Source organism: Strigops habroptila, chromosome 20 (assembly GCF_004027225.2).
Source record: "Strigops habroptila isolate Jane chromosome 20, bStrHab1.2.pri, whole genome shotgun sequence".
NCBI classification, from domain to species: Eukaryota; Metazoa; Chordata; class Aves; order Psittaciformes; family Psittacidae; genus Strigops; species Strigops habroptila.
Window position 1 is genome coordinate 4,328,552 of NC_044296.2, and position 26,893 is coordinate 4,355,444.

Below are 26,893 nucleotides of genomic sequence, written 5' to 3' on the forward strand. Positions count from 1 at the left end.
AACTCTGTCTCTTTTTTACCTCTTTAGAAGGAGCAATTCATTAAGCTCTTCATCATGATTTCTCTGTCATTTATCAAAATGTCTATTTTCCCTGCAGCGTAACAAAAACTCTATTCCTCCTCCCTCCCCCCAGCTAAAGCAAATCTGACCTAGACAGTGAGATGAGAAATAGTTTTTTCGAGTTCAGATACCACCAGGTAATAAAGGAACTTGTATCAAAGTACACAGAGAAGAGCTTTCTACTTCCAAATTTATAATGAAAGGTGAACGTATTTTCAAGTACAAGAGAGCCTCCACCCAGGTTCCTGCCCCTCTTTTCTATTTCTATAAATACTCCATTTCCCACACAAGAACCTGCATGCACGAGCGATGAATGGGACTGAAACTCAGCTGGTAAAATTCTCTTTTCATAAGAAGTTTATTTATGCAGTGCTCAGGGTCCTGTACAACAGAGTAAAAACATACATACTGTAATAAACAACAGGTTTGGTTTTCATACAAACATGGAAATCAATGAGAAGTGTTTAAGAAAGCAATTGTCATGTGGGAAGGGGGGCAGCCAAAAGTGGTCATTCTAAAAAACACAATTTACAGTTGCTCTAAAAAATTGTGGGATGCATTAAAGTTCCCTTCAAAGCGAAGTCCTAAGTCCCAACTCACGCTCAACATAGAGCATCTGATTCCTGCAGAAGGGCTGGAGAGCCCAGCCCAAAAAACGTGTATTGACTACAGAAACAAGATCTCCAATGATCACTGGAAGAGATGGGTCAAAGAATAAGGCAGCCTGAAATAATCAGACTGCACGTTACCATCAACGTTCAACCGAACAGCTCCTTAGTTAACCTAGAAATGAAGACAGAAGTTAGTCTCATTCCTTCCCAATCCCTCTGAGCTTCTGGTACTAATGGAGACCATCCTCCACGCAGCTGTTTGTCCATTTCCTTTCCAGCACAGACACCAGCCATTTCAAGTCCAAGAGAACAAGAAATCATGGTAGCTTTTGAGCATGATCATCAAGCCAAAGACACCACCACCACAATCCTCATCCCCTAACAATTGCCAGCGAGATGAGCAGCATCTCACATGAAAGGAGACACCAAAAAAGTTTCAGCAGCAGTAAAGAGACTTACAATAATCCATAGGATTTATAAATCTGAGGCTGAAAGTCTGATGCTGGCATAAGGCTCTGATGTCAAGGAACATGAGGTGTGCCCACTGGCATAGGACCAAGACGACAGACAACCTACATGTTAAAATGGCAGCGTTCAAACAGCACTTCCCCTATTTATTGACAGACGAGCTCCTGACAGGCCCACACCCAAAGGGGGTGAAGACTATCTGAAATATTGCAACCAGCCTCAAAAACAAGGTCAGCCACAGAATTCTGTGATACTCATTAAAGTAAGGGAGTTTGAGAACATGCTCAAAAATGGGTTTGTTTTTCTACAAACCGAGTGTTACTCCGTTACCTTTTAGTGGCATTTAGACACTGAGAATGTGTAGTAAGCACAGAGTTAGTTTTTCAGATCAACTTAAATTCCCCAGTTTTACAAATTCTGTACCTGATTGAAGATTTTTTCTTCCTTACAGAAAGTTCAGATACAAACTCATTACTGGAGGTATTTACACAGTACCTCTTTCCATCACTGTGTTTTCCATAACACTCAAAAACCACAGTAATTTAATTATGTGATGGAAACAACAACTACATATTGTCCTTCTCCAAGATTTGATGTCCACATTTAGCAACATGCAGTCAAGCGTACGTACAACTGCAGTGTCTTCAACCTTTTCCTGTCCTACATTTGCATTTTATGTTTCATATTGCTTCCTCTGATTTAATATTGGTGTAGAGTCTGTAGACCCCAGATGTACAGTGATGACTGTAATCACAGTAACTGTATGAAACTTCCTGAGTTTGGGCAATAATGTAGTTATTCATGGAGTACACCAAATCATCTCGTAAAAGGAAAGCATGCTATAAGTTAGGTACAGAAACATGTGCAACAACCAGCATAAGCTGAAACAAAACGTATTCACATACAGAATTCGTTTTGAATGAAAAGAGTAACTTCAGATTTAGAAAATGAGGAGTGAAAACCACAATCCCATCCTTCAAGTTTTATCCACTTGGAAATGAATATGGTTTGCTTTCTCACTGCAAGATATCAGTTTAGATACTGCCACCAGGCAGCACCATGGTGGACAACCCCTGGTATCAAATTAGACCAACCACTTACTTTTCCAGTCCCTCATCTCAAGATCAAAGTGTTGCTTGTCCTATCTACAGCTCTGCATTAACTACGCTTTGAAGCACATACTGACTAGAAGGCTCTTCAGTAGCTTGAAGTGATTTTATCCTACAGATACATCAGCGTGTACATCCCCTATGGTGCACGTTCACCAAGTCCTCACACTAAAAAGCCACAAGTAAACAAAAAAAACCCAGCCCAACATCATAAGGTTCTGGTTAGAGGAAAGCTCTACGTATGATTTTAATCATGAACAGAGCTCGCTGTAATCTGCTCTTTAAACATAAAATAACAAAAGCTTGGTAGCACAGAAAATGCATTGTTATAAACCAGTAACTTCTGCAGGAAAATTTCCTTTTCCATTTTAGAAAACCAGGCAATGCTCCTGTTGAGCCCAGTTGCATGCTGCAGACTTCTAGTTTCAATCTGAATCTGATAGATCATTAACTACAGCAATAGGAGTGCTCCTTTGAGGCCAGGCTGTAATACCACAAACTTGAAGAAAACAAAACTGGTGAGTAAATTCATTAACTTTAAAATCAGCTTTAATTTTACCCTTGAAGTGCAGTTGTCAATGTAAACAAAGCATGTTAACAATTCCAGTGAGTTGCAGGACACAGCTGATATGGTTGTTTGAATTAAATACACCATAATTGCAATCACTCCACAGCAGGCTTTGAAAGAGATGGCTCTTCCTGGCTCCTTTTGTCAGCCTAATGAAGTCAATCTTACAGCCTCTGAACTGACAGTAATGAGCTATGGAGGAGCTTTACTTGGCTGGTACATTTTATACATTGGAATGTAATAGACTGTGTATATCAGAATAAATACATAGGCTATTTCCACTGAGGACTAACACTGTCTGCACTGCTGCTCACTAGTGACAGCTTTGCTGCTGCCTGAAATCCGCAGCGATCGCAGCTCAGCAAATCTCAGCTTCCCAAAGTTGGTTTGCAGAAAGTGTTTGTATGTGCAACGTGTCTTTGCATATGTGAGCAAAGTGTGCGTGAGGACGCACAACTGGAAGCAGTGCAACACATGTTCTTGTCACGATACAAAATGAGCTACTATGTCATGACAGATGTGGAGTTGTTCTCAAGCGGAGAAGGAAAAGCTGGAACGTTTGAGTGAGCGTTCCTGCCCGAACCACGGCCTGTTTCTCTAAGAACAGATCACAGACCATTTGCACGAGACTCGCTGTAGCCATCATCTCCTCTGAAACACGCCCGAACATCTGGAGTACTTAATTAAGCACAGTCAAGTCTAACATGGAGATAGTAATTCCCGACGGGAAAGAACCATTGTATTTACAGCACACTTTGGTTTTTTAAAAAAATAGAGATTCCTTTGAGGAGGATTATTTTTTAACTTCAAATGTACTTGTGGATTGTCCAGAGTAACGCAGCTGAGCGATTAACAGATAAGGGGGTTTTCTCCATAGCAGCCAAGAGGTGGAGATGCAGAAAGCTACCTTCTACCTTCCGAGAAGGTACAAGCCTGTACTGCTCACAGCAGCACAATTCTTTGCTGTTTTGAAGCAATTGTTCTATATGCACCTCCAGATGTGGCTACGCACACATCTCACCTACACATACCTGTGCTTCACTGGTATTGGCATTTCCATTTCTTGTTTTGATCGTAACTTCACCTCTCTAAGTTGGATATATCATGGATACAAACCAGAAGATTGAAGCCTGCCAGCAAAGGTGCTGTATCACAGGTCCCAGGTGCTCTGCACTCCCTCTGCTAGACAACACACATGCCCAGTGGCAATCTGACCAAAATAAACTTGTTTCGTCTCCAAAACTGAAGAGTCAGTTACTAAAATAAACAATTTCTTACTCGTATGGTCACAACGTGACAAGGTTGAGGATGCAAAGTCCACAGCCAGAGGAAAGCTCACTCGTAACAGGCACAGTCCAGCTCAGGGAGCAGCCGCTCGGGTTAAGGCCGTGTCCCTCACAGAAGAACACATCGGAAAAAGCTGCTTTTCTTTTGCTGGTCTGGTGTGATTTTGACGCCCTGGTTGCTGCCCTGGGGGCTGTTGCCTTCCTGGAGACACAAAGAGCATTTTATTACTTATTTATCAGAGAACTATGGCTGCTGCCTTCAGCTCTAACACCCGCTGCGCCCATTCTCCTGCCTTCCATGGGCTCAGAGACAGCCAGGATAGAACAAACCCCAATAAATGATATGTTTGGCTCTTGCTGAAACATGCAGGAATCCAGAGCAAGACCCAAACCATCCTCTACCCCTCCCTTTCAATAAAACAAAGAAAAGAGAGTTTTATTCATGGAAAACCTCACCCATTGCAGCCACCTCCTGCAATGCAGGGACAGTTGTTGATAAGCCAAGGTCAGAGCGTAGCTTGGCAAAACTAAGAATGAATTCCTCTAACATTTGGTGCATTCCCCATGTAAAAGACCACAAAATACTTCCTATACACTCTTTGGCTTTGGGTTTGTCCCATTGAAATACAATGTGGATGAAATAAAAGTTACTCACCAACTTCTTGTCCATTTTTGCTTTGATATCTCTTGCCAGAGTGAAAAATGCCTGCAGCGAGTGCAACAGTTGGGTGTTACGTGGTAAATAAGATGTACCCAGTAACACTTTTGTTTAGCAATAAGCTGCCTTCCCGAGTTTGTACGTACACCGAACTCCTGAAGAGCCAAGTTATCAGCTTTTTCCCCTCCTCTGGGTTTTAATGCTCCTTTTCCAACCCCAAACCTCCCTTCTGAGCCCCAAAAAAACTGCACAGGCCACACGTGCAGGCCCAGGTTTATGGAGCAGGAAAGCCCTGCCCTTGATCGATCACAGCAGTGAACGCAAAGACACAAGTCAAGGTTTTCACTCTGCTCTCAGACCCCTGCGGTTTGTTCCATTTAAGTAAAGGAGCACATCGTTGGCCAGCCAAGGCCTTCACAGGACACTTCAGAGTCCCACACAGCACTGAGTGCTCCCACCCCGTCTGCACAAGCCAGCGAGCCCTGCAAGGGGAGGGTTCTGGTACTCACGTTCTCTATGTTTATATTTGCCTTTGCGCTGGTCTCCATGAACTTAATTCCGAAGCTGGCAGCGAGCTGCACGCAAACAGGTTGCACATGAGATCAGGAACTGCAGGAACAGCTCCAAACCCGAGCAGTGGTGCAGGGAACAGCTCCAAACCCCCCTGGCACCATTCACAGGAACAGGGGGATTTACTCAAGCAGAACAAGTTGCAAATATTGGGAACTAAATCTCATTCCTGATAGCATCTGTTCCCACCAGCTCTGCTTGGCTGCTTTACGCTCTGCACACACTCTAATCTGCTGCTTTGTGTTTTGTATTTGCTCTTGCATGGATACCTTGTCAGCTTTGTGGCATCTCCAGCATGCAAATGTACCACCTCTACCTCAACTAAGTAGCACCTGATGCTGAAAAGACAACCCCGTCTACCTCATCTCAGTGGCTTTCAGCCAAGGAGAGACATTTCCGCAATGCCCAACTCCAGCAAACCTTTTCTTGCTTTCTCTCAGAAAATCTCCAGCCTGTTGCTTGGCACGTGGCGAGCACAGAACAGACATGAACCCTTCACACAGACTCAGCTTTTATCAGAGCAGGACAATGTGCTGCAACTACAGCTTGGGAAACGTTCGATAGTTCCACTTGGAAATACTGCCCCAGTCCCGACACCGACGGCTGTTTCCACCCCCCGAACAGTCCGTGCTGCGACAGGGTGACGCTGCAGCACTCACCTTCTCCCCTTGCTCTCTGGACACTTGTCTTTTGTCATTTGCATCGCATTTGTTCCCCAAGATCATCTTCTCGACGTCCGGCGAGGCGTGCTGAGACACAAACAGACCACAGGCTTTGCCTTGGGGAGCCGAGGCACCCACCGAGGCCCTAACATGGAGATGCTGGTGCTCAGCACCTCCCAGACATCTACAGGCTCCCCCACAGCCCATGTTCCAGTGGGTGTCCTGCATGACAACTGCTCCCAGGCCACTTGCAGCAGCAGGAAAACATCACCCCTCAGGTCCCCCCGTCACTGGAGGGTACGGCCCCCAGGGCCACCCCTCGGTTACTGTGCACCATGACACCCCAGGAGTCACTATCACTGATCTTCACTCCATTTGGTTCCACGTACCCTTCAGCACGTGAATTCAAAACAAACTCAACGCATCTGAAGCAATAAAGCTTCAACTACTTTCGGAGGAAGAAACACCACGTTTAACATTCGGTAAGGAAACAGAGAAATTACCTCTTTGATATTCCTGACCCAGTTCCGAATGTTCTCAAACGATTTCTCATTGGTGATGTCATAGACTAACATAATGCCCTAAAGATCAAAAGGAGGCAGTTTCAGCTGGTGTCACTTTAAACAGGAGTTAAAAAGTTTAAAAGGAGTTAAAGTTCTCCTTTCCGCAGCAGAAAGGAGCCACTGAACAACAGCTACTTCTGAAACAGCCGGTTCGTGGTTCCGCATAACGCGCCATCGCGGCTGCTTGCCCAGATAAGGCGCCCAGGACACGTGCTCATGGAGGGAACCGGCCCCCAGGCGCTCCAGCAGCGGCACAGGGGTAAATCCAGAGCCAGGCACCGTGTGCGCGCCCCGCGGTGAACCCGGCCCGGCCCCGCATCTAAGCTCCTACCATCGCTCCCCGGTAGTAGGCGGTTGTGATGGTTCGAAATCGCTCCTGCCCGGCGGTGTCCCTGCATCAGACAGAACACGGGGGTCACGCAAACCACCAGCACACACCGGCTAAAGCCACCAAACGTTGTAGTTATCCTAACTTGAAGCAGTCTTTGGGGGCACTGGAGCCGTCTTTTGGGCTCTAAGAGCTCATAAAGTGCCAAAGACCGCAAATGGAATAAAAACTTCACAGGAACGTGGCCACCGCGCACCGCAGCCACCGCGGGCCAGGCACTGAGTGCGGAACACGGCTCTTACCATATCTGCAGCTTAATTTTCTTGCCGTCCAGCTCTATAGTTCTGATTTTAAAGTCAATACCTGTAAAGAGAAGCCACCAAGTCACTCCCGGTTCCTGCCCGACGGAATACTCTCCCCTCCCGGTCCCGGAGGAGCCCTGGGGGCCGAGCGCCCTCCCCCGCCGCTGACGGCGGAGCAAATCGGTAATGGCCCTCACGGAGCGACGGCGGCCGGGCCGGGACGACGCAGCACACCCCCCCGCCCCGACAGCGCCGAGCGGGCGCTCACCGATGGTGGAGATGAAGGTGGCGTTGAAGGCGTCCTCGGAGAAGCGGAAGAGCGCGCACGTCTTGCCCACGCCGGAGTCGCCGATGAGCAGCAGCTTGAACAGGTAATCGTACGTCTTCGCCATGTTCGCGGGCCCCGCCCCCCCGCGCGCTCATTGGCTGAACCCAGCGCGCGTCACCGCCGAGCCCGACGGACCCCCCCACCCCCCGCTGCGGGCGGAAGACACGTCCAGCTGGGCGGAGCGCTTAAACTACGACGTCACGCCTGGGCGTGACGTCATCGGCACGCTACGAACAGGCCCCGAGGACACGTCGGTAACTATGAGAAACGGTTTAATATGAAACGTCGGTGAGAGGCTCGCGGCGGGGGCGACGCTACTGCGCGGGGACGGCTTCTACCGGGGCTGTATAGAAACGACCGATGGACCGGGAGCAAGAGCTGCAGCCGTGCTGGCGGTGACCAGCGCAGAGGGGGACCGGGCAGCGTGCGCGGCCCCGGGTGCAGCTCACGCTCTCCTGCACGCTGCAGGCGCGGTGGCAGCCGCTGCCCCAAGAAGAGCCTGGGCTGGCTCCCGAGGCGCGGCGGCACCGAGGCCTCACGTGCAGCTGCACTGTCCATAACTTATTGGTTCTGGCAGGGCGCGGGGAACGATGCGGGAAGTGCGGGTGGAGGGGGCAGTGCCTGTCGGCACGGGCGTCTGGCGCCGTTTCATATACAGTTCAGCTCGTTGAGTGTCTGGTCCAGTGTCTGGTGCAAGCCCAGGTTCTCCTCTTTGGCTTGGGTGAGTTTTTCTAGGAAGAAAGAAAAACCAAGACTTAAACCCCGTTATTTTCTCTTTAAATAACCCCGTGGTTACTTACCTTCACCTTTGGGGCACCGCTGTAACTGCATTCACAAAAAGGCCCAGTTTCTTTGGTAACTGCTCTGCCAATGAGGTTTTTGGACATGTCTTACATGTCATGTACCATATTTAACATGTAATTTACATCCTTCAGGGTTTTTTGCTGTCCCAAGAGTGTTTAACCAAGCAGACGGAGCACAGCCAGCGCACACTGGACACGCTCAGAGCTTTCTGCTGCTATGTGCATCCAGTGAAGTTCAACACGACCCCAAGTGTGGGGTCCTGCACCGGCACCTCCTGTACATCCTCAGTGTGAGGAGCTGGTGCCATGTTCAGTGTCACTGCTGGGGGTTGTAGGGGAGTTCTACAGAAGCAAAGCCCAAAGCTGACAGGTCGAGGTATCTCGGTTTTATTGAGCTCGGTTCTTACAGAGGAGGCGGCTGCACAGAAGGGACAGGTTTTACAGGCAAGAAAAGCGTGAGAGACGCGGGGGGCGGAGCGGCCCGGCCCGGGTGAAGGTCACAGAGAGGTCATGTCGTTGAGAGCATGGTCAAGCTCCTCGCTGATGGCTTTGTACTTCAGCTTCTGAGCGTAGAGCTCGTCTATCAGCCCCAGGGCAGAAGGCAGGTTGCAGCAAGAAAGGTGGAAAAACAGTCCAGAGAAGAGGCGGACAGCAGGAGATGTGCAGCAGGGAAGTCGAGGCAGCAGAGAAAGAAGTTGGGGAGGGAAACAAGAGAAGGAAAGATGAAGAGATGAGCAGCAGTATGGAGCAGGAAACCCCCCAGCTGCAGGGCAGGAGCTTCCCCTACGCTTCCCTTTTTTTCACCTTACACAATCGTTTTTCACTTATGGAATGCAGCAGTTTGTGATCTTGTTACACCAGAAGGGCCCAGGAGCCCCCAGATCTGTGAGTTGGCCAAAGCTGGGTCAGACTCATCAGCTTCTCAAAAGAGAACCTCCATCAGGAGAGCTCCCTCTGCCCACGGGCATGGTGCTGACGGACACTTGGTGCCCGATGCATTCCACTGTCCTTGCCCAATACAATCCACCACCCGCTCCCAGAATTTTGTTTTCTGATTGGAAACTGCCTACTTTTAAAGGAAACTCCAGTAATTTCATACCTTCCAGGTCATCAATAGACTTTTCCAGTTTGGCAACAGTTCTCTCTGCAAATTCAGCACGAGTTTCAGCCTAGAAAAAATTAAATCAAGTAACTGGATGCAGTTAAAACCACGGTGCCAAAATGCAATTTGAGGCTGCACAAACTTACTTCTTTAAGCTTGTCAGAGAGAATCTTGATTTCTTCTTCGTATTTATCTTCTTTTTCCGAGTACTGTGAAAACAATAAACACTCTTTAAGGGAAGCTGCGGCAACAATAACGCATGTTTACGAAGCCGTGACCTATTTATAACCACTTTTCCTTTTCCAGCAGCTGCAAATATCCCTTCCGCACTTCCCTCCTCCTCCCAGAGACATTTCAGGCTCCGGATCATAAACCCCCTTTTTAAGAAGAGGGATGTCCACGTTCCTTTGTGTGTCATCTTGCCCCTTAACAGGCACATGTGCCCGTGCAGCACAGAAAGAGGTGAACAGGCGAGAGCACGAAGCCTTCCAGAGCCAGGAACAAGTGATTATCGAAATCAAGTGTTATGAGCAGGGCAAAACCCCCCAAAAGAGCAAGATCAGGAAGCAAGAGCAAGAGCAGCCGGTGGCTGTGGGAAAGGACATGTAGGTCCTGGCTCAAAGTTGTGTCACAGAGAATCACCCAGTGACTGCCCTGGGTTTGGGCAGCACAGCCCTTCACTGTCCCCCTCTTTTATTTACAAGCTCCGACTCTGCCCCTGTCCCTTCGTTTACTGACAGAACCCACCTTTTCAGATTGAGCTTCCAAAGACTTCAGGTTGTTAGTGACATTCTTTAACTCCTCTTCAAGGTCACTACATTTACTACAGGGAAAAAAGAATAATAAATTACTGTTGTCCCTGTTAGGACTTCACATGATTTTTCAAGAAGTCTAAAAATACAAGGGAGGGAGTCTTTGGAATCAGTAAGTCTGAACGAGAAAACTGGGTACAGAGGGTATGAAGCAGCTTTTCCACCCACACGACATGCCTGCCTACCAGGAATAGGTTTTCCTACTAGAATACACTGTGCTCTAAATCGCTTCCACGTAGATGAAGTTACTCACACTTCAGACACCTCTGCACGCTCTTCAGCTCTTTCCAGTTCACCCTCCAAAATAACCAGTTTACGGGCAACCTGTGAAGAGAAAAGGGCTGTTCTGGAGCCAGGCTGGAATTTCTTAGGTGTTTCTCTCAAAGCACCATGCTCATGCTTTCCTTCTGACTGAAGAAATTAGGTTAACACCTACATGCACAGCCAAGGCAGCCTCTTCCCCAAGTAAGTTACATTTCTGTGGCGTTTTTAGTATTAAACATCTCAGATGTTCCCTTTTGGGAACGTTCCCAAGTGGAACCGTCACACGGTGAGGAGTGTATAAGGAGTGAGTAACGTGAAGAGCAGCAAAGCTGTTCCCGGTTCTCCCGTGTGTTTAATCCTTCCCTCAGCCCTTTTACCTCTTCGTATTTGCGGTCAGCCTCTTCGGCGATGTGCTTGGCCTCCTTCAGCTGCATTTCCTGGATTTCCATTTTCTCTTCATCTTTCATTGCTCTGTTCTCAATAACCTTCATTCCTCTGCAGAAGTCAAAGCAAGGGTGTTTAATGGAGAAGCATTTTAGCCCTTTTATTTCAAAGGTCCGACGGTAGAATTCAAGATTTAGAACCCAAATATCCTGTTCTGCCCACACCATCCCATTCCTCAAGGTTAACAGAACTACTTTTTCAAGCTGATAGGAAAGTTCTGAGTCTCTGGCCTGCCACCCACATTGGCACACGCAGATATGAAATTATACAGGAGTATTTGATTCATATTGTTTTGTTTTACAAGAAAGAAGGAGGAACCGTACCGCTCGCTCTCATCCGCTGCCTTCTCAGCCTCCTCCAGTTTCTGCAAGGCTGTGGCCAGCCGCTCCTGGGCACGATCCAGCTCCTCTTCCACGAGCTGGATACGCCTGTTCAGAGCCGCCACCTCCCCTTCAGCCTGTTGGGAATACAACCAGACCCAGGTCATGGATAAACCACTCATCCTCTGACAGATGTTCTCATGTTCCCTTAAACCTGTGCAGGCTTCTCCCGGGCACCCAGAGGAAACTTTCTGTTTCCCAAAGCTGCTTTTTGTTTGCTTAAACAAAGGCATCTCAGGAATTTAAAGGTATGAATTATGTGCTGCTCCTTTCTTTCCTAATGGTACTTATCATTCCTGCCTTACAACAAAGGACTCAACACCACGGAGAAGTATTTTCAGATCCCGGTGCTGCATCTACCCTGTAGGATTCCAGAGTTAAAACTTGAACTGTTTCCATCATGGCTTGTTCCAAGAACCTCACAGCAGATTTCTCTGCCTTTGGTTAAAGCCATTTCATCCTCTTTACGTGCTCAGCTGGGCAGATGCCGTTGGCCTCAGCGTGGGGGGAGTCCCTCTGCTTTGTAACGTAAATGGGACAAAAATGAGATGGGTTCTTAAAATAAGTTCACTTCCCCTTTTCACTGCTTCCTGTAGTAGTTAAGGGATTAAGCAGAAAACAGTTCTTGTAAGAAGATCTGTTTCTGTGTTATTGAATAAACTGCAGAGTAATTGGAAACACTATTCATGTTTAAAAAATAGACTAGAGATGGAGGCTGCTGGGAGAACTGCTCACGTGGAGACAACTCCACCAACTCAGTGGCTCTAAATACATGGTGGTCATTACTATACTGCTCCTTTAAATGCTTGTTATTTGAAGGAAAAGAAAGCCCTACTTTAATAACTGCCAAGTTTGTGCACGGGATTGTCCCCAGTCTGGGCATGACTGCCACATAAATTAGATATAAAGCTAATTAGATAAAATTAGGTTTTAATTATTATCTTTTAAACACTTTATGGGGTACAGATCCTGGAAGGGTCCTTGTTTGGTGCTTTATGTTAAACACTTAGGAAAAATAACGTGACTGGTCCCCAACCGCTGCTCCTAAGCTGGAGGAAGTGGTTTCCATTCGCAGCTGCACCATCTTGGAAAGGATTTCAGTGACTGATCCAAATGGAAGCTGACCCAGGATTCCTCTAGTCATCAATTACCCAGCATTTCATTTGTTTTCTACCCAGTGCTGTGTGTTTAACTTTCTCGATTTACACACAAAGCATCCATCATGGAGAACACTGGCAGCTGCTCCGTGGCTGCCTGCAGCTCCTTCCACTAGCCGGGGCACTTTTAAGACGGTTTAATTAAGCAAGATTCCAAAGCTGTGGAGACGGGGCACTGGGAAGCTGGAGTTCTGGCTCCACCTCTCCCAGCAGCAGCCCGCAGTCCTTATACGGTAAAACTAACTCGCTGACATGCGATAAAATAGCAGGAAGATGCTGGGAAGGCTGATCACACACAAATCTAAGTGAAACCAGCTGTCCGGCCCCGGGAGAGCCGCTCACTAGCGGCGAGTTCTCATTTCTCTGTGAAAACCAGGAGGGAAAGTTATTTCTCAGCAGTTCGGACATTTCCCAGCTGTGCTGGAGCCAGCGGTGCGGCGCCGAGAGGCGGGAACTCCCCGCTCGTTGTCATGCAGCGCTTTTTCCTAATTAAACAGCCATTTCCTACTAATCTCATAACCGCTCCCCGATGCCGATCGGTGCTCGCAACGTCTTTTCCGAAGGAAACAGCCCCAAAGCGCGACAAGCAGCGGGGCCCGGGCCGAGCCGCCGCCGTGCCCCACGCCCCCGGGCTCGGTGCGGGCGAGGCGTGGCGGCAGCCCGGCGGGTTCCGCGGGGAGTTTACGGAGCGCAGCGGAGCAGCGAGAAGGGCAGCCGAGGAGTGGAGGCAGCCGAGCCGCGCTCCCGGAGCGGGAGAGAGCCAGGCACGCCCCAGCGAGAGAGAGCCAGAGACAGGAAGGAAGGAGCAGGGCAGCCCGGGAGAGAGCGACCGAGAGAGGCGAGCAGGCAGCCCGGGCGGTCTCACTTTCTCCCGCAGGTCCCGTTCCAGGTCCAGCTCCCGCTGGAGGACCTGGGCGCGATCCTCCGCCTCATCCGCCTGTTGCTGCAGGCACTGGATCTTCCTCTTCACCGCTTCCAGGGAGCTCGGCGCGGCCATGGGCGCGGCGCTGGCGGCGGGCAGGGCGCGGAGGTGCTGCACGTGGCGGCGCGCGGCCCCGCGCCTTTCAATGGGCCGATGACGTCACGCCGCTGGAGGTGGGGGTGGTGACGTAGCACTGAGGAGCCTGCGCAAGCAGCGCCGGGACGCTCGCGCCCGGGGTCGCCCCGCCCGTTACTACCCCCCCCCCCCCCAATCCCGCGGGGGTCCCGGGGCTGCGCCGCCGCCAAGCGCCCGCTGCGGGGCTCCCCGCGCCGCCCCCCGGCCGTGGGGTCCAGCCGGGGCCCGTGCGCAGGCACAGCGCAGCCGGAGCTCCCCGTTGCGCCAGCAGAAGGAACCGCTGCGCGGCCGGGCCTGGCTCGCAAGCCTGCGACGTGGCCGAAGCCAAAGAGCATCCTTAACGCCGCGGCATGTCCCTGCTCCTGCCCCAGCTTCCCTGGGAGATCACCATCTTGTTTCCTTAGTCTAAAGGAGACTGCACCTTTCCTAAAGAACTTCCACCCATGACACCTCTCCCTCCCCCCCCCCCCCAGTTCGGAACCCCCTGAGGGTGCAGTGCTCCCCTTTGGGTACCCATCCAGCCCCCAGTGCAGAACAGCCAGCCCCGGCTCATTTTGGCCCTGGAGACAGGGGACTGATGATGTACCTGCAATGGAACACTGCCTTCCCTATCCCCTGAGCAACGTACTGTGATAGAAAGATTACGATCACAGTACTACATATGTAGTGCAAGATACACAGTGTAGTTCCAGACAAATACTAGCTTTGGGTACGTACATCAGTGGCTTTCTTCTCAGCCTGCTCTAGTTTTTCCTGGGCATCCTTGAGCGCCTCGGAGTACTTATCCAGCTCATCTTCGGTTCCTTTCAACTTCTTCTGCAGTGCTACCAGCTCATCCTCTACCTTTCAAGAAAGCAAAAAACCCAAAACACAACAAAGTGACCATTCTGATGTATTAACGGTTCCAGTTTAGTAGGGTTAAAACCTCTCTTTACCATCAGTTTTAACCTAACATAACATACAAAGAGTCACAAAAGAGCAGACCAAAGTTCTGCTGGGGCAAGTAGTCTGAGGAGGACGAGTAGCAGTTGCCAAGGAAGGATCATTGGAGCAGCACTCCCTGCCACAGCACAGAGAGGATCTGGTTTAATACATAACTTGGTGTAAGCCCTTTTTCACCTCATTTCTGTTTTGGACTCACCACCCTGCAGCAGTTAAGTTTTACAGCATAATTGTAAATGTTTTAAAGTGAAGTCCTTGTGTTTGTTCTAACACTACCTGATGATTTATTAGGAAACTCATCAATTCCTGTATAGCTGGTGGCCATTCCCTAATCATCATTTGATGTTGTTCAGGACACTTCAAGCCCAACGGGATGCTCTGGAAGCAGGGAGGAGCAGACCCTGCTGTAAGCGGGAGGTGGGACTTCATGACCTCAAAGGTCCCATCCAGCCTCAATTACTCCCTTACTAACTGGGGCCCACCAAGGTATGCCCCATCCTCCTGCAAAGTCCAGCTTTCTCCTCCACACCATATAAATCCAGGCTGTACAACACTAGAATGGAACTATTTATAACCTGCCAGGAGACTGTTTAATGACAAACTGTCTCATGCTCCCTGAAGAATTTACATTATCAGGAGGCTTGCTGCTGATAAGGGTGTGCCTGCAAACCCATCTGCTCCATCATTTCATTTGCAATACAAAACACTTCAGTCTGGAGAGACTTAACCATTTAGCTCTGCCTTCACATAAATGTAGTCTATCAAAATAGTTCACTCAAAATAGTTTGGGTTTGAGTGCACTGACTGTTTTTATTCTAGCTTCAAGGATAGCTTGAATGACATTTTTGGTAGTGTGCTATTCTTGAATGTTGTGATGTTGCTATACTTTCACTCAGAGTAACCAGAGAGTGTGAGAGAACTGACTGTGCTTGCTTGGATGCTTGAACAGAGGGACAGTGAGCAGGATGAAGGAGGTGATGCTTCCTTTGTGTATGCCATTAAAATCACTCCTCAAGTACTGTGCCCACAGAAGGAAAAAAAGAAAGCTGAAAGATTTGAGACGACTCAGAAAAGAGGGGTAAGATCAAAGATTGATTTTTCTCTTTCAGCTCTTCATTGTGAATTATCCTCATATAGATACTTGAAAATTCCCACAAGTGTGTCATTTATCACTCTGTAGGAAATCACCTTTGAGAACTAAATGTAAAGGAAGGCAAAGCATTCAATCACCATTAACTGCTCTGAAGAACAGTCCGCTGTGGCTGTTACTGAGTGCAGGAAGATTAGTGGGTGGAACTGAGGCCCAACAGAACAGCATCTGATCAGCACCTCTGAAGCTAGGAAAGAAACAGGGACTATGTACGTGGGGTGGTGTGTGCAGCTTGCAGCAGCTCACTGTAGAGACAGGGAGGAGACAAGTAGCTTTCCTTATGTTGGGGGTAGAAGGGAAGACAGCAGCAGCTGATCCTCTGGAAACATCTTTCTGTGGCTTTAGCTGAATGGGTATCGGTTGAAAGTTTAGTTCTGTCATCCAGGTTCTCAAACTAAACTTGAACTTAAGAAACAGTTGGCCAAATGAATACTTATTAGAGCAGCCTGGAAGATGTAGTAGAAGCAGCCACGTTTAGAGAATGTAAAAGGAAAAGACATGAGGATTTTACAAGAAGTACTGTAAGAAACTTGAGTGCAGACAACTTGCATTTCAAGATCGTTCTGAAAATGCTATGGCTCAAATATGAGGTGGACAAATTTCCATTTCTGGACACCCAGAATAAAGAACATTGGAAAGCAAAAGGAGAATAATATCACTAAAAGCTTTCAAATTAAGATATTTCTCATTATTCTTAGCAAAAAATAACACAGCATATCCACTGTTGAGTCACAGCTGGCACCTCTGCGGGGCACTCTGTATACCTAGGACTACTCAAGTGAACTTTACCAACTCATTTCAAGGTGAGGTTCAATGAATGTTTAGACACAGCTGCCTCTTCAGGAGGTATTAACACTTTTCCTACAGGCGTTCAAGGTACACAGCTTTGAATATGCTGTGCCTTGTCCATGGAATCACAAGCACAAGAAAATGAAGGCAATTATGTCAGATTCAAGAAAACTCAGACAAAGAACTCTTATTAATCTGTGGGTAGTGCTAGCTTTGCAAAGAATCCGATGGCTGAAAAGAGAAGTTAACACCTAGCCAGGCTATATGAGCCTAATATCAAAAAGAGGCAAAAGACTTCAAAAGAGGATTAACAGAAAACCTGACTTCAAATTATTTTGTTTTCTGAATCAGAAAGTTGCAACACAGTATTGTTAAACTGATTTCCACAGTGCAAATACAATCCGTGGTTTTATTTCTTCTTACCTGTTTGCATTTGTCCTCAGCTGCCTTCTTATCTGTTTCAGCCTGTTCTGCTCTGTCGATGGCATTCTCCTTGTCTAACTTCAACATCTGCATCTTTTTCTTGATAGCTTCCATGTTTGCAGCAGGGTAGGTTGTATCTGTCACGCAACTAAAAGAATTCCAAAAAGTAAAGGTTTAGGTGTTTTAACAGCTTGGGCAGAGAAAGAAGTTGCACCCAGCCAAGTCACAGAGAAAATGAGCTCAAGTGGTTGTAGAGAGCTTTAAACCCAGAGACCCCTGGACGAAACCCAGATCTACTGGCCTCTTCTCTGAGCTTTCATACACAGCCTTTCTAAGGAATGAGCTGGAACAGACTCACTAGAGGAATCTTCACCACTCCATCATCTCCTTATTTGGGTCCTGTTTTCTTAAAGAGAAAACTGTTTCCATTTTTAAGCTTCTGACAGAAGCAAAAGTGTTGACATCTGAACACATGCTTGAAAGAAAGCTTATTAGCACCGCTCCGTGTTTGCAGAGCAATTAAACAGCCCAACAGATCCATGGGGACGGCCTGGCTTCTCATAATAATGGCATAAGACTAATGAAGGAAAGGATCTTTTTGGATTACTCGAAAATACATACATGTATTTATGTTAAAAATATGCAGGGTATGTTATGAGAGCAGGATTCGTGTGTGTGCTTTTCTCCTCTTCCTGTGAAAATAAGCACTGGTGTTCAGGAACCAGCTATAATCTGTAATGGTATAATACACCACAGAGTCAGATTTAGATACCGAGTTCAGGCTCAAAGGCATTCAGTGAGTTTGAGTGCGTGTCTTTGAAATCTCACTCACTAAACACTTAGGAAACAGAATGATACACCTGAAGTTGCAGTCTGATGAGCACCATAAATTATTTCCTCTGCTGTGTGAAGGAGTCACCTTCTCTGTATCAGGCAATGCAAGAGCAGGCTCTGGGAAGAACATCAGGAGCAGCTCCACAGAGGACACTATCAAGGGCATCCACGGCCCCGGGACAAGCCCTGTTTCCTTTTGCAGTCCTATTGAGCACATCCCCATGCCCACTGCTGCCCTCTCCTATCCCTTCATATGCTCCTGCTCAGCTTTACAGCCCGACACCTGCTTTGTCCTGACTGCAGCAAGGGCACCTTCACCTCCCAGAGAAGGGCGAAAGCACTTGTTGCCTTTCCTGCCCAGGGACCTGGATGCCCTCATATTTCCCCACTTCTTTCCCAAAGTCAGGTCCCATTAACCACCCCATCATCCTTTCCTTCCTGATTCTGCTCCTGCTCTGCTCTCCACAGCCCCGAGTTCCCCCCAGGCCACGCACAGCCCATACTCCCTGCACACATCATGAGGGGGTACCAGAGGACTCGGCACAAGAACTCCCTTATAGAAACATAGAATGGTTTGGGGTGGAAGGGACCTTAAAGCTCCTCCACTAGAGCAGGTTGCTCCAAGCCCCGTCCAACCTGGCCTTGAACAAACTGCACAAACCATCCCCAAAGCGCCACCAGGCCTGTCAAAGCACTTGCTAGGTTGCTCAGGCTGCCTTTTGGGAGAGATTTAATGCTGCTTCTATTTAACATATGAACAACCCTCACACCGGTACTAAACCCAAGCCCTGCGCCCCCGCCGCTGCCTGACAGAGCGCTTCGCCCCGCCCCGCCCCCAAGATGGCTGCCGGGGAGCGCCCCCAAGGGCTGTGTAGTGGCAGCGCCAAGATGGCGGCGCGCCCGAGGACTACAGCTCCCAGAGGGCTGTGCGCGATCGTCCCCCGCCCTGCGGCCGCTTGGCCGATGGCGCCCAACACCTTCTGTACCTCCATCACTAATTAATGGCAATTAAATACCCCCGGGTTCAGCCGCCTGACCGTGTCCTCCCTGCCCCCTTTATAAAACAGTATTCGTGATTTTTAACAGCCATAGGTTGAGTGTTCTCTGGGAAGCCGGTGCTGGCTCTTCCCGATCTGGTGTGTGTGTGTGTAGTTGGCACACTTCACATCATTAAATGTGCTTTATCCCTAAGAAATCACCATATTTGCCTCCCCTCCCCAGGCACTGCTGCAACAAGGTGGCCTCATGGGCAATTCCAATGATTTGAACAGTGAAAGATCAGAAAACACAGGTCCTGAGCCCAGGAGCAGGACTAAGGAGTGTGGCACTAAATTAATAGTGCTGTTGAACCTGTAGAAATGACATTAAAACCGAATAAACTATATCAATATCCATCATGGCTTGCATTTCCCCTTGCCCTCCTTGCCCATGAGCTTGCTGGCTCAGCCCTGGCCAAGGGCAGCAGGTTGCTGCAGGGATTTGGGCTGATGCTGAAAGCCCAGGTCGGAGTTTGGGTTGGTGCTGGTGATCACAGACCGGTGCTGAAGTGCTTGAGGAAGCACACGGGGGTCCTGGCAGCTGCCCCATCTGCCAGCCAGTGCCACGCAGCCATGATGACCTCCACTCGCTTTCTTCAGGGCAATGTGTACCTTTAATAAGCTATTTCTGCTGACTGTGCCCTGGTGGTCCAGCTCACTGGCTGCTCCTGTGACTTCAAACCGTTGGCTGTGTTTTTTGCAGCTCCTTCGGCAATTCCCTCTATCCATGGCACCACTGTGAGCATCCTGCCTCCGGACCAGACCCCACAGGGGTGTACCCATTCCACCCTGTGGTCCTGCACACCACGAGGGGTACATGTGCCACAGGCTCTATCTGTAGCTCTTTTTCAGAAGGAGCAGGTTTTGGGGTGCAGCTTTAGAGACGCATCAAGTAGAGGAGAAAACGAAGGTGGGAGGGGAATGACTGCGTTAGCCCTTTTTGACCTGGCCCATGTAGGAACTCGCGTGATGGAGGCGGACACAAGACCATGCACGCCTCTCCCTGGGACTGCAGCTGCATTTAGCCTTAGGTGAGTGTTTCGAGCTGTTTCTATGGCTGCTCTGGCAGCCTCTTCATGATTTGTGATTATTGAGGAGCAGAAGTGGCTTTCCAATCAGCTCACCAGCCCTTCTCTCCTGCTGCAGACTTGGGCAGGCTCAGAATCAGGGCTGGGGAAGTGAACACTGAACAAATCTCTTTTGCCTTTGTATTTCTATTGCAGGAAAGTAATTTTTCTAATCAACTCTGTAGAATGACTCAGAGCCACATTTAGAAAGGAACATCAAGGAACATGTCACCCTGTGTAGCCCTTCAAGCAGGTACATTCCCTTCTTCTCTCCCTGCTTCACGAGCTGGAGAAAAATACCTGAACAATTCACTGTGGTGCCCCGGTGATGATAATCCTGTCACTCCCACAGCCTCTGGCTTTTGTTAGCTTGGAAAACAGCGAGAACCAGGAGAGGAAGAAGAGCCCTCCAAAGCACTGATTTATTTCTTTTTCTTTCGGGCAGCAGAAAGGTGCTTTACAGGCTGTAGGAGTTCCTTTGTTTTTCCTTCTCTTCCAGAGGGATTGTTTGGGCCTAGCAAGGCTTGGCAAGGTTGGATGTATAAATAGGAGAGAATACCAAAAGGAAGTGAAGTTGGATTGCTCCAGAGTGTGCTCATTTCTTTGGCAGACACTGCATGGGAGCATGTCGCAGCAGGCATTTTAACAGACTGGGAGACCTGTGGCCTCACGTCTGGCAGGTCTCAATTTTCTATGCTCTCAATCCCTATTCCTTTCTTATTGCCCAGAAGTTAGCTGGGACCCACACCATGTCCCATTTCAGGATCTGGGAAAAGCAGACACTTTATATCCCCATTTTCTCCCCTGGCTCCTGCTCCATTCTATACTCCTGGTCACAAAGATCACCTTCCTCTCTTTCACACTGATTGAGCTCCAACTCCTCCTCAAGCTGCAAATGTCAAGGCTAGAAACATTTGAAGGCAGAAGAAAGAAGCTTGACGATCCCTTACGAAATTTTCTTTGGTTTCTTAATGTAAGTATCTCCTAACGGTCTACTCTCTTGTGTAAATTTTCTGCTCTAAACACGACATAAGCTGGTGTATCATGTAGCAAAGGTGGTGCTGGAATGAACATCAAGCTTGTCTCTTCCTAGTGCTTCCTTTTAAATGACAAAATCCATAAACCCTCACATCTCACCGAATTTCTTTTCTTTGTGGGTTCTCCCTGCAGGGCTGTCTCCCAGGGTGAAGCGTACAGCGGGGCAGGAATGGTTTGTAATACCCTCTTTCTGCTACTTTCGCATTAAGGATCCACTACCATGGACAATGACAAGGTACTGGGCTCAGTGTGAGCAAAAGCGTACATCTACTCTTCCTGTGCTTACATCCAAGGGGAATTTACCTCTTTTCTTAAGTAATTCTGGTTATCTGCAACTTCCAGCAGGGTCTTGAAGACGTGAGATGCTGAACTGGACACCGGAAGAAAGCAAATCCCATCCTATATGCATGTTAAGATTTCTGGCTAATACAGAATGGCACAGAGAGGATGCCAAAAGAGGAAGAATCAGCAGTCTCTATTCCAAGACCTTGACTACTCTTCCCTTCTCTGGGTTGTATGTATTGCCTTCACCAGTGAGACCCATTCAGTTGCAGAGAAGGATTTGCCTTTACACCTAACCACAATCATCTGTATGAACCATCCCTTCCACGGTTACTTTGCTATTACAGCCCTTTTCTAGGCCCCAGGGGAAGCTTTAAGCTCTTCCTTGCCATTAGATGGCAATGTAGATCCACAAATCCTATTTCTACCTTGAGCCCCTGGAAAATCATCTTGCTGCTGGTGGAATGGCTGGTAGAGCCTCATATCTTCGATTTCTGCTTACCTCACCTCTTAACACTGAGGCATCCTGAATTTGTTTCACCTGCAAACGAGTGGAGCTGCCTGCCTGGGATGCCAGCTCCTCTGGAGTCCTCAGTGGCACGAGCATTCACTCTTCCTTTCCATCTAGGGCTCTCCTTTGTGCACAGAGGTTTATTCTTCCAGCAGTTAATTCATTTGTCTCTTGTTCTGCTGTTTCCACAAGCATTTTGCTGTCTTGCTTCTTTCTCAGCTTATTGCCAAACCTGGCAGGCGAGTGAGTCATGCGCTGCTGCAGGCCAAACCCTGGAGGATACAGACTTCTTCCTAGGGTCATGAATCTCCCATCTGGGAAGCTATAAAGAACTGCAGTGAGAAATAACTACCACCGCAAAATGCTTTCCTCCATATCCATTTTTCAGCTTTTCCATTGTCTGCACTTGACTGGTTCATTTAACATGTGCGTTACTGGGGTTTTTTTCCTCTACATTTCCTTTTCCAGCAGAAAATGTCACCAACTCACACCCAACTTTTGCTCAGAAAACTTGCAGGTTCATTTGTTGCTCCAAAACCAGGCAAGTTTGCTCCTTCGGAGCTGAACATACAGAGCAGTTTTCTGGAGCCTGTTTAAATCTAAATCCCATTCCAAACAGTCTACCAGTTCTCAGCAATGCAATATTGATGCTGGGCAGCTAGCCAGGTTGTTGGATCTTTCGGAGTCTGATCTGGATACTGCAGCAGACTGTGGTCTAGAACAGGGCAGGATGACAGGGACATTTTCCTCTGTGCCAGGCAAGGATGGGAGATTGCACAGGTATTCAGAGGAAGAGAGAGGACCCTATATAGCTTGACGGGCAGATGACAGGACCGGGTCAGTGCAGAGACTGTCACCTTCCCTCATCACTCACACCTCCTGTATATGTTAACATAAGCCCCTTTCAGCTTTTCTGGATTTTAGTCTAAACAATGAGGATTTTGCCCTAATCCCCAGGAGAAGTGCTCCTCCACCACAGAAAGGCTCTCTTTATTCCTGGTGCACAAGAAGTTAATAGCATTCCTAAGCACTCTTGCAGATGTGAGCCGTATGCTGTAGATAAGTTATATCAGAAGAAAGTGTTATCACTTGAGCTTACGTATTTTGTGCTTACCCACTGGACTCTAAAAAGCTTTTGCATTTAATTACCCATTTCTCAAAGCATTTATTAATAATTTATTAGCTCTTTGTTCGTTCGCTGGAGATGTAAGTTGCCATATAAAGTGAGCCCAGTCATTTTATAACCAAGCACATCTCGGGAGGAGGAAAGCACTGGGTGATAGGAAAGGCCTTATTCATCTTGGCACACGGTGGTACAGCTCTAGCTGGGGCCACTGGGTGCTTCAGAAATAGAAATACAGGCACTTTAAGCTGCCCCATCACCTCAGATATCTGGGGCACTGAATAAATTAGGTGGCAAGCCACATATTGGACTGGAGATTTCTGACCTTATCACTGTCAAGCCTCATGATTCATCCTACCTGGCCATTCACTTCTGTGAGTGGACATTTCCCTGTGCTCCCCAGCACCAGTGTGGGCCTCCAAGCTTACAACACTGCAGCCTTCCCTCTGCACCATCAGCTAATGAAGCGGGAGGACAACCATGGGGCAGAGAACATGCCCACCAGCAGGATCGTGTACTTAGGGGAGTCTAACAAAAAGCCTCTCTTTGGCACACAGGTAGAGTTGCAGGTATAAGCGTGGTCAAGGGCAAACATCTCTCACACTTCATCCCTTCCCATCTGTCTGCTCTCAAACACAAACTCACCTCGAAGAAATATCAGAGGAGAATCCTCAGTGTTCAGTATTACTGACCACAAGTCCTGGGAGCTTCAGGAAACAGTGAAGTATCTTCCTTGCTGGAAAGACAAGCACTGTCAGAGTGGTTTCCTCAAAGACTTACAGGCTCTGCCAGGGAATCAGGGTGAAATTTTCCCTGGATGTTGCAGTTTCCCTGTGATTGCTACCAGGAAATACAGAACCCTTTATTTCTTTATAGAGCAACATCCCACTTCTCCCCTGTTGTCCTCTGCAGGGAGAGCAGCACAGCAAGCAGCAAAACACCGCCACTGCCAAACAAACTGCCTAAGAAATGAGTGTCTCTATTCTGCCATTATAAGAAGACATTATAAGGCCCAGGATCATCTCAACCAGCTTGAGACATCTTGATGAGGCACCTAATTTAGGCAGGTGTTTCTCTTTTGCTCTAGTCAATGGAGTAAGGAAGCTTTGAGAACAGAAGCAGCGGTAACATTTTATAAATGCTATTGCTTTATTTCTCCCCCTTCCCCTCAAAACAATCAGAGCCCACCAGAGTTTTAAATTGCTTTTCAGGCTTTCCTAATGAACGTTTCGCTGAACATTTGCATGGCTTCTGTTTGCCCTCGATATGGGCAAAAGCTTAAGTCAATAAGTTAGTATTTGATTTGTAAATAATGCCAGAGCGACACATTATTGCAGATTCTCAGGTCTCTGACTCCATGTCTTGTCCTCCAGATGTGACATGTCAGAGACATCACCCAAGCAGGCTGCAAGGCACAGGCTAGGGGATGGAAATCAAAATCATTTGGAGGAAAACCATCAGAACTTTATCCTGTACCTCTGTTTAGCCCACAAACCATCAGAAGCTGGTGAAATAATTGCTTTGGACAGATAATAAAACATCCTCCAGCAAAACTAAGGTACTTAATATACTGCCCAAGTCAATTTCCCTTATTTCTGCTGTCCTCTTGCTTTTAATAATGGTTTAATGAAAAATTCAAAATTAATTGGAACTGGCATTAGACATTCACGTGTTCCAGCGAGGGCTTCACTGCTTCAATATTTCATAAGCTGACTTTGCTGCTACGCTTCTCCTTATCCTGGCTTTCATAGGCTAGAATATAATCTCTTCATAAAATGAAGGGTCCCAGTATGGGTGGATGGGGCTGCAGGAGAAAAGTGTGCAACCACATCAGAGGCAAAGAAATGAGAAGCAAAGCTGTGTGTTTTCTTTCCGCCACCATCCCCCTTTCCCATGTCATGATACACATCTGAGCCTCGCCTGGAAAGAGCTGTCCTAAAAATAACCAGGAGCTGTCTGAAAGGTGTCTGAGGGAGGTATCTGGCAGCTGTCAGGCTGCTGCGCATGCTGGAAGGATGGAGCTGATGGACTCGTTGACACCAGACGGGCTCTGCTGTAATAAGAATGCCTTATGCTTCCCTTGGCTCTCACCGGGCAAAGTCTGTTGGCCAGAGCCAAGAGATCAGACCTCGGTGTGTCTGGGGCCTGATCCAGTTCTGGCTGCCGTCAATGAGAGTCTCCCTTTGGATGGCAGTAGGAATTCCATCAGCTTCTTTACCCCTGAGACTCTGGCTTTACACCAGGGATGATTTGTGGTTCCCCAAGTGAATGTCACCCCAATGGAGAAGGATACACCAGGCCCCAGGCTTGAAAGTTTCTGTAGGTCTCTGAAAGTGAGACCTATCACTGAGATGCCTAGATATGGGGATCAGAGTCTAACTTTTGACACTTCTTTGTAATAACAGCTTTGCACCACTCTGTGCCTCAGTTTCTCCTTCTCTAGTAGGGGTGGTGTTCTGTCTTCAACATTATCAACAGATCTGTAGATCCATGCATTTTTAAATGCTTCCAGACCATTACTGTGCTAAAAGCTCTTCCTGTTTCCCACAAGGCACTTAATGGGCACGTGTTACACCACGCAACAGTCATGAGATGAGCAAACAGAAACACGAAGGTATGACATGACTCATGTCAAACCTTTGCAGCTACTCAGTGGCCGAGTGAGGACCCAAGAATCCCAGACCCCAGCAAAACATTCCTACCTTTGCAGTGACCGAATCTGGAAACAAAATCTTGCTAGCAGAAGCTTCAGTCCTTCTCAAGTGCACAGGGGAATCTCCATTGCCTGTGGTGTAGCTGAAGATATTTGCGGCTGTTCTTGGCAGAGACACAGTGTGCTGGGGAGGGAAAAAGAAGAGAGATGTGAAGAAAGGGTGGAACCCTTGTTTCTCACTGGGAGAGTGGACACCTCTCTTGTTCTCAATAGGAGCTGCCTGCTGCCACATCTGAAGATCTGACTGTTTTGTTACCTAACGAGCAAGAGCAGCCCCTTTTTAGTAAAGAGCAGACTCTGAAGTCAACTATCTTGCAGTACTTTGGTCTAAAAATAGTGGTCTGTGTTGAGAAGAATGGACAAGGGAATTAATTCCTGTAACGTGGGCTGTAGGAAATTACCTACAAGATAAGAGGGTGACTTGATCTTTTTGAGCAAAAGAGAAAAAAAAAAAAAGAAACAAGAGACTTCCTTATCTTGATGATGTTTGCTCTGAAGTATCATCTTGTGACTGCCTGAGTCTGCCTTGCAGGATCATTCAACTACAAGCAGCTCCCGTGGCTGGCATTGCTCTCTTCCTTTCTTTTGGAGGTGGTGGTGTATGTACCAAAGCATTGCTTGTCCCTGTTGGTGTTCTGGTGCCTCCTGGTTGCCTCCAGTAGCCTGCAGCCCCGTGATGCTGATCCTGCCCACATGTTAGAGCAGGATGCAATCAGCCCTTCAATTAGGCAGAGATTTGAAAGGAAATCAAGATGATGAAGCAGTGAGGAGCACGTGTGAGTCCATATTAGATATCTGGTGGGATTATGAGCAATGAATGAGTCCTACCACTTTTGGAGGGTCCCAGCCTGTTTACCTGCAATAACTATACACATCTTGTAGTGGGAAACTGTGCTGCACTAATGAGGGGTGTTCACACCAACCAGGCTCTGTGCCTCCTTCAGGGTGCTCTGGCTCTCATCCGTGAGGAATTTTTCACTATGCAGAGTACTTTTCTTCATTAAAATGGCCATGTTAAATAGCTGTGAGGTTCCTCCACGCCTACTTTGTTAAACTGATCTACTCCACAGCTGGCAGCTCTTTAGAGAAGGAGACATGAGGTTACTAAACCCATTCATTTCTCACATGCACCCACGTTTCTAATGGCTCTGGAGACCCAGCTTTAAAGTCCTCTGAGAGCCATTGGAATGAACAGCACTTTGTGAAGACATTATAATTACGATGGGATTTAGGGGTGTGTGGAAATGAGTCATGGAGACGTTTCCCAGCCAGCAGGCTCTTGGAGCCAGGTGAGCTCTTCCCTGGAATGTGAAGCATGCAGCACAGCAACTGGGAGGAACAGGTTTGGCAGGACACCTTAAGTTGTTCACAGCAGACAGCCTCTTCAGAGCCACATCCCTGCTTTACCCCCCTCCCAGCTGGATGCTGCTCTCTGCCACACTGGCCCTGGTG

At 48.0% G+C, this 26,893-nt stretch overlaps 2 protein-coding genes across 6 annotated transcripts; both read right to left on the reverse strand.

Annotated features, from left to right (window-relative positions):
* Positions 1-399: 399 nt before the first annotated feature.
* RAB8A (RAB8A, member RAS oncogene family) lies at positions 400-7,613 on the reverse strand. 2 transcript variants are annotated; one of them, XM_030509823.1, is made up of 8 exons: positions 7,454-7,611; positions 7,186-7,246; positions 6,887-6,947; positions 6,496-6,573; positions 5,990-6,079; positions 5,270-5,335; positions 4,758-4,808; positions 400-4,304 (listed from the first exon to the last, which is right to left on the reverse strand). In XM_030509823.1, the coding sequence occupies exons 1-8, from the start codon at positions 7,575-7,577 to the stop codon at positions 4,212-4,214; spliced, it is 624 nt and encodes a 207-aa protein (XP_030365683.1). In that variant the 5' UTR covers positions 7,578-7,611; the 3' UTR covers positions 400-4,211. The 2 variants fall into 2 exon arrangements, with proteins under 2 accessions (XP_030365683.1, XP_030365682.1); XM_030509822.1 differs by lacking the exon at positions 400-4,304 and having other exon boundaries at positions 4,313-4,808; positions 7,454-7,613.
* A 155-nt stretch (positions 7,614-7,768) lies between these two features.
* TPM4 (tropomyosin 4) lies at positions 7,769-17,199 on the reverse strand. Of its 4 annotated transcripts, none has more exons than XM_030509825.1 (9): positions 16,837-17,199; positions 14,250-14,375; positions 11,262-11,395; positions 10,872-10,989; positions 10,484-10,554; positions 10,166-10,241; positions 9,565-9,627; positions 9,416-9,485; positions 7,769-8,244 (listed from the first exon to the last, which is right to left on the reverse strand). In XM_030509825.1, exons 1-9 carry the CDS (start codon positions 16,948-16,950, stop codon positions 8,162-8,164), a joined length of 855 nt encoding a protein of 284 aa, XP_030365685.1. In that variant the 5' UTR covers positions 16,951-17,199; the 3' UTR covers positions 7,769-8,161. The 4 variants fall into 4 exon arrangements, with proteins under 4 accessions (XP_030365685.1, XP_030365687.1, XP_030365686.1 ...); XM_030509826.1 differs by lacking the exon at positions 7,769-8,244 and adding an exon at positions 8,688-8,896; XM_030509827.1 differs by lacking the exons at positions 14,250-14,375; positions 16,837-17,199 and adding an exon at positions 13,341-13,776.
* Between the last annotated feature and the right edge of the window lie 9,694 nt (positions 17,200-26,893).

What these genes read in the sequence shown, in the direction of transcription:
- TPM4 (XM_030509825.1), bottom strand. Translation starts at nt 16,950, where the DNA reads ATGGAAGCTATCAAGAAAAAGATGCAGATGTTGAAGTTAGACAAGGAG. An exon ending in CTGAGAAGAAAGCCACTGAT is followed by an intron (nt 11,396 to 14,249) that starts GTACGTACCCAA and finishes TATTCCCAACAG; the next exon opens with GCTGAAGGGGAGGTGGCGGC. An exon ending in TCTCTGACAAGCTTAAAGAA is followed by an intron (nt 9,486 to 9,564) that starts GTAAGTTTGTGC and finishes AATTTTTTCTAG; the next exon opens with GCTGAAACTCGTGCTGAATT.
- RAB8A (XM_030509822.1), bottom strand. Translation starts at nt 7,577, where the DNA reads ATGGCGAAGACGTACGATTACCTGTTCAAGCTGCTGCTCATCGGCGAC. An exon ending in GGGTCAGGAATATCAAAGAG is followed by an intron (nt 6,080 to 6,495) that starts GTAATTTCTCTG and finishes TTTGTGTCTCAG; the next exon opens with CACGCCTCGCCGGACGTCGA. An exon ending in CCAGAGAGCAAGGGGAGAAG is followed by an intron (nt 5,336 to 5,989) that starts GTGAGTGCTGCA and finishes GTTTGCGTGCAG; the next exon opens with CTCGCTGCCAGCTTCGGAAT.